Here is a 6896-nt window from a genome sequence, read left to right on the forward strand (position 1 = left end):
TGATAAGTTGTGTAGTTTCAGAATTACATTTTTTTTTTATTTAATAAATAAATCGGATATGACGCAAAATAAATTATTTTTCAATTGTTTTCTTACATATTTTTTATCGATTTTTTCAGAAAATGTAGTCAAAAGACATATTTATATGATGCCAAAACATCATTTTGATCTGAGTTTTGGTTCCATTTTGAGAAATTTTTGAAAAATTATTAAAATTTTTTCGATCAAATTGACACAAAACGTTGATTTTTTCACTGTTTTTAACGTTATTTTGAAACAATTTTTGCATAAAAAGTAAGACAAATAACAGTGCTCTAATTTGATAAAAGGACACATTAGTTTGTTTTTTAATTTCAAAATTACAATTTTTTGAAAATTTTTTCATAATTGGGACTTGGGAATGGCTCAAAATTCGTAATTTTTTGACACCGTTTCTGAACTTTTTTTGAACAAAATTTTGTCAGAAAATATATCACTACCAAGGCTATAATGTGGCAAAACGGCATTTTGATAAGTTGCGTAGTTTTAGAATTAGAATTTTTTTTTAATTCATTAAATAAACCGGACACGAGGCAAAGTAAATTATTTTTCAGTTGTTTTCTTTTATATTTTTTATTGATTTTTTCAGGAAATGTGGGCAAAAGGCTTATTTATATGGTGCCAAAACGGCATTTTGATCTAAATTTTGGTTCCATTCTGAGAAATTTTTGAAAAATTATTTAAACTTTTTCGAATTAAATTCACACAAAACGTTGATTTTTCACCGTCTTTAACGTTATTTTGAAACATTTTTTGCCTAAAAAGTAAGACAAATAACAGTACTCTAATTTGATAAAAGGGCACATTAGTTTAAAATTACTATTTTTTGATATTTTTTTCATATTTGAGACTTGAGAATGGCTTAAGATTCGTAATTTTTTGCCACTATTTCTAAGAGTTTTTTTGAGTAAAATTTTCCCAAAAGATAGACCACTACCAAGCTTTTAATGTGGCAAAAAGGCATTTTGATAAGTAGCGTAATTTTAGAATTAGATTTTTTTTATTTCAAGAAAAAACCGGACATGAGGCAAAAGAAATTATTTTGCAGTTGTTTTCTTAGATATTTTTTATTGATTTTTTCAGGAAATTTAGACAAAAGGCTTATTTATATAGTGCCAAAATGGCATTTTGATTTGAGCTTTAGTTCCACTTTGAGAAATTTTTGAAAAATTATTAAGTTTTTTCGAATTAAACTCACCCAAAATGTTGCATTTTTTCACTGTTTTCAACGTTATTTTGAAACAATTTTTTCATAAAAAGAAGGACAAATGACAGTATTTCGATTTACTAAAAGGGCACATTAGTTCGTTTCTGAATTTCAAAATTACAATTTTTTGAAATTTTTTTCATGTTTGGGTCTTGGGAGTGGCCCAAGTTTTGTAATTTTTAACCATCGCGCCTGAAATTTTTTTGAATAAAATTTGGCCAAAAGGTGGACCACTATTAAGACTATAATTTCGCAAAAAGGCATTTCGATAAGTTTCGTAGTTTCAGAATTAGATTTTTTTTTAATTTTTTCAGAAAAAAATCCGGAAATGAGCCAAAGTTAATTATTTTTCATTTGTTTTCTTTGTTTTTAAAAAAATCTTTAATAATTTATTCTTTGAAAACTTGACATAATTTTTGCATAAAATTTCAGCACCAAGGTTACCAACATTTAGCTCCAAAAACCCGTTTTTTGGCACAATAAAAAATAGGAATTAATTATAATAATTAATAATTGTAGAAAGCAATTAATACTCAAATTCTCAAACCGCTCGACCATTTCAAATCCTCCCATTGTCACCAAAACCCCCATTTCGTGCCCTCCAGCCCCACCCATCCCCCCTCCAACTCACTTTATCCTCAAAATCCTCCAAAATTAATTCTTCATTTCCACCCTCACAAAAACACAACACGCCCCGATATATTCACTCCTTCGTCACCTCTTTCACACTAAACAGGTGAGATTCTACCATCGATGGTACAAGACACGCTACCAATTTTTTACCAACGATGGTACGCCAACCAATGGTAAAACTCGCCGAGTCGCTGATAACTCCGGTAAAAGTTACCTTTCTCTCGTGTCTCGCACCGAGTTGAAGGCTCGACGATTGTACCGTTCCATGATGGGACATGGGTCATGGGTCGGATGCTGGGCGGAAATGGGACATGGGCATCCACAAAAAATTACCAAACGCAACCAAGATTTATTTATCGCATTTGTGGGGCACTTGGGCACACAAATAATTAAAATTAAGCCTAATTACAATTAATTAACAAAAAAATATTTATTAGTTATGCAACCAAATTTACATCAAATTGACGTAACAAGTTATTACCCAAATTACACAAACAATTGAATCAAAACTAACTTTAAAATATGTTTATTGCACTTAAACACATTAATAATTTAAATTTAATTCAATCGTAATTAATTAATAATAAATTTATTATAATAATTGTTTATGCAACTTTGTTTACAATAAATTGACGTAACTAAATTTTTTGATTATTTCATATTACCAACAGTTTATTTAATAATTGACAATTAGAAATAATAATTTGCAACAATACAATTAATTTATTTTTGCTTAATTGCAAAAATTGTGTTAGTTTTTAGGTGACCAGTTATGCAACTTTAGTGACATTTGTGGTTGGGTTGGCGACGCGGCTGTCACTTTTTCCCCTGTTTTTACAGTTATTTCAAAACTTGAATATTTAAACTCATTAAACAATAATCGAGGTAAACCCATCAATACCCATCGATTTTCCTATTTTTAACCATTTCTCCCCATTTCAGACCATCGATAGTGTGTGTCATTGCCCATGAAAAGTTCCCGGAGTTGAGTCAACCTAACCTAAAAAATGCCGCCAAAAAGTGTCCAATTTTTGATAGATGAGTGTTTAAAAGGCAAATTCGACTCAGTCTTCGACATTATCACCACTGAAAAGTTCAAAATCGAAACCTCAAGTGCAATAAAAATCATCACTGCGATTTGTCACTCATGTGAAAAAAATGTCTCAACACCTGAAAAACTCAATGAATTGGCTTTGGAGCGTCTCCTGAAACTTTTACTGAAATTTATTGAACTAACCTCGGATGCCAACTACGAATCTTACATAAAAAGTGTCTACTACATCCTGAAATTGCTCATTGAGAAGGTAAAAAAAGTCTGAAAATGTTTCAGAATTGATGATTTTTTTCAGAAAAACTGGGACTCAATTGTACGTCTGGAACAGCTTTTTGTGCCCCCATTCAAGCCCTTGATACTCACCGAAAAACACATCGCAGTTTACAAAAACATCAGTTCAAATATATACAATGTGATCGTGAAAATCGTCCAAAACAAGGACAAAAGACACATGGGGGCCCTCAACGACTTGTGTCACCTCCTCACGCGCATTTGCAACAAGATTAACAACAAAATGAAACTTTTGGAGACAATCCATAACTGTCTCATAGCCCACACAATCCTCAAAAGTGGCCCCCAGGACCTCCTCAACTACTACGAATTCGCCCTCACACAAATCACCAACTGCGACACGAGTTTCTACCCCCAAATCCTCAAAAATTTCACTCTAATTTACACAAATTTACTCAAAAGTGAATCTAATGGCTCGGCTAGTGCCTCGTACACTCTCACCCAAACCAAACTCAAGACACTGTACCCCACACCAGAATTTGATTTGTTGGGCGAAATCATGCAAGTTGTGGAGTGGGGCCCCCTTGAGGGGCCCCAAATGAGTCTCACGATGTACCAAATGACCCACAATGCAGCCCCCTTCTTGACCGCACTCTGTGAACTCATTTCGAGTGTTGCCTCAACGCGGTTACAGTTGTTTAAGGCCGATTTTAAGCTGTGGCAAGGCGGAGCCGAGCTCCAACAACAATACTATAATTTTATGGGGGCGATAGCGCAAATTTTACTCAAGTATGACATTGAGGGGGCTTTGCGTGTCTTTAATACAGTCGGGGGGTTGGGGCGACTCGCAATTGTCAATTCGCAACAATCGAAAAGCTACAAATTGGACGTTTTGAAATATTTGGACTTGTTTGTCGAAAATTTGGACGTGTTTAAATCACAGAGTGATAAGTGGGGGGAGTTTTGGTACGACTTGGGAGTCCATTTGTACACTATTGGAGTCCATTTGAACAAGAAAAACGATGAAATGTTCGAAATTTATTTGCGAAAGTTCGTCCAAACTTTCTACAAGTTCGAAGGCCTTAATTCGTCCATAATTAATAAGACCTATCCTATAGCGGCACTACAACTCATTTCCGAAAACTATTTAAAGTGTCAAAACTACGAAAAAAGCCTCCTTTTTACCTCCCTAAGTATCATTTTCGGTGGTGATCGAAAATCCGAAATTCAGCGTTGGATTTTGACAAAAGTCGAGGCGAAAGAGCACAAAGCCGAGTCAAAAATCCAACAATTGACACTAATCTCAGTACTTCGCAAAAACGAAAACGAAATTCGCTCATTTTTACCGAAATTCGACAAAATCGAACTACTCGAATTCGAACTTCGAAGTTATTCCGAACGTTGGAAGAGTAAAATTTCCATGTGTTCGGTTTTGGACGAATTGAGTCATTTAACCGAACCGGTGCGAATCGGTAAGGTTATAACCGAAATTTGGGCTGGGGGTGATTTACCCGTTCATGAAACTTTTCCGAAAATTTTGTGTCACGTGATCGAACGGTTCGAAAAAGTTCGGAAATGTTCGGTTTTGGCACATTTGTACTACCTAAAACACAAATATAAGGTTAAAGAGTCGGTTTTAAAGCATTGCGAGGAGATGGCGAGTACGTTAAATTCGGTTAATGAGGCTAAACCAGGTTACGAACCGAATGATGAGTGCGATTTGGTTTCGTCCTATGAAAGTTTGAAATTGAGTCGATATTTGGTTTTGATCAAAGATTTAGAAAAATCGCTTGATTTGTGCCGAAAACAATTTTCGAACACTCGCGAACAATTTTCGAACAGTCGCGAACAATTTTCGAACACTTGCGAACAATTTTCGAACAGTCGCGAACAATTTTCGAACATTTGCGAACAATTTTCGAACACTTGCGAACAATTTTCGAACAGTTGCGAACACTTTTATAGACTTTTGGTGAACATCGGGCATGAATATAGCCTTCACGGTGATAAATTGAGGGCTTTGGAGGCGTGGCAAATGGCCTATGATGTGGCCCAAAAGCCCGTCGAAAAGCTCGAATCGATCGGATTTATAATCGAATTTTGCGACCCGTCGCAACCGCACATTCGAAAGTTAATCGATGAGGGCGAAGCCCAAATCGAGTGCGTCAAAACCCAAAAACAATATAACGAATTAATCACTTATTTGTTGTGCAAATGTGAGGCTTTTTTCGATTCGAACTTCGAAATTTCCTACACGGCATTTAATCGAATTTCGAATTTGCGAAAAAGTCACAATTTGAGTGACATCCTCACAGCGAAATACTATATGATCGAACATAAGTTTTTGACCTTGCCATGTGACTATGGTGTTCAAGGTCACGAAGAATTCTCATTGGTTCGCATCCATCAAGCAAGCTATAAAGCCACGGCCTACTTCAATCAATCGCGTTGTACATCATTCGAGATGCGAATTTTTTTCGAAATTTTCGAAAATTTGGCTCGAATGTATACAGATTTGAGGTTACCGCTTCAAGTTCGAAGTTTGGTTAAATCACCGGTTATTATCGCCCAAAAAATGCTACTTCCGTTTCGCACCGCCGCCATTTTGTATTACCTCGCCTACGCTGATATACTCACTTCGAGGTTCGATGATGCTCGGGTGAAAATTCGGGACTTTTCGGACATTCTCGGTGTTCGCAAAAGTGAACTTGATTTAAATAAGAGAATAGATGAGTTGTGTGAGGAGTTGGTACTACTGGAAGTGCCCTCAAGGGAGGCCCAATCGACGGAAACAGGATCGCCAACTTTTCAAACCGAGAGTTTCAAACCGGTTTTTTTGCAACACGAGACGATGTGCGAGTGTTACAACTGTATGTCTTTTGAGTATCGCGAATATGTCCTCAAATTGGGTTTTTTGAGCGGTTTTTTGAGTCTTTGTGAGGAGAAAATGACCCCAGCGAAGGATTTCTTCACTAATGTGGTGACAACCTACAAATTTACCAAAAACAATCATTCGAGTTTTATCGAAAAGTGGTCGAAAAAAATTTCGACCGATCTAGTACCTCCTCTAACCTCACTCCTAGAGACTTACTGTTTGGTTTTATTAAGTTGGTCAAACTGTGCACTTAAATTTGGAAGAGTTTCAAGTGCCGAAAAGATGAATAAGACAGTTTTAAAAAATTTGGAACCTTTAACATCGAAATTTCCCCATTTATATTACGAGGCTTTAGCCCAAAAACTAGACATTTTTAAATTCGACAATTTCGAAGAATCGCACTTGCAAGTCGAAGAAAGTGAAGATCTTGGTGTGAAAACCCCCGAAAATCGCGTTTCGAAAGTGGTGATTTCGCCGAATTTGGTGCCGAAAACGGTCGAAAAGTTTCGAATTAAGCCGAAATCGCTGAAATTCGACGAAGATGAAGATAAGGAGGAAGAAAAAGCGAAGAAAGGCCCAGTTTTGGCTGAAGATGAAGAGTCGAATTTCAAAACTCCCGCCGCTTCGAGTTCGAAAGTGAAGAAAGGGTCGGTTTTAACCGAAAAACAAGTCGAAAATGAGGTTTTGGCCAGTCGGACGAAGCTTTTAACCGATCGGTTGCGCAATTCTAGTCGAAAAAAAGTGAAGAAAGAAGCAAAAGAAGTGCGAACGAATCTGTTTCAGGATACTGAAAATACTGAAAAGTGTCTGAGACGGACCAGGAGTAGGAAATAAGTTTTGTATTTTTGTATTTTTGT

The 6896-nt window shown here is 36.0% G+C and overlaps 2 protein-coding genes across 2 annotated transcripts in view; one reads left to right on the forward strand and one right to left on the reverse strand.

The window, feature by feature from the left end:
- Positions 1–2083, reverse strand: part of LOC123009513 (protein artichoke) — a 13685-nt gene extending 11602 nt beyond the window's left edge. Inside the window, exon 1 of the mRNA XM_044405889.1 lies at positions 1878–2083. The gene's annotated coding sequence lies outside the window, so the exon portion shown is untranslated. The remainder of the gene's footprint in view (positions 1–1877) is intronic.
- Positions 2084–2679: 596 nt separating this feature from the next.
- LOC123009588 overlaps positions 2680–6896 on the forward strand; it is a 6691-nt gene continuing 2474 nt past the window's right edge. Inside the window, exons 1-3 of the mRNA XM_044405996.1 lie at positions 2680–2764; positions 2822–3183; positions 3229–6887. Of these exons, the coding sequence (XP_044261931.1) occupies positions 2887–3183; positions 3229–6873 (3942 nt within the window). The 5' untranslated portion in view covers positions 2680–2764; positions 2822–2886 and the 3' untranslated portion in view covers positions 6874–6887. The remainder of the gene's footprint in view (positions 2765–2821; positions 3184–3228; positions 6888–6896) is intronic.

This window comes from Tribolium madens, unplaced genomic scaffold (assembly GCF_015345945.1).
Source record: "Tribolium madens isolate multiple individuals breed KSU strain unplaced genomic scaffold, Tmad_KSU_1.1 Scaffold_7;HRSCAF=85;Tcas5.2_LG10, whole genome shotgun sequence".
Lineage (NCBI taxonomy): Eukaryota > Metazoa > Arthropoda > Insecta > Coleoptera > Tenebrionidae > Tribolium > Tribolium madens.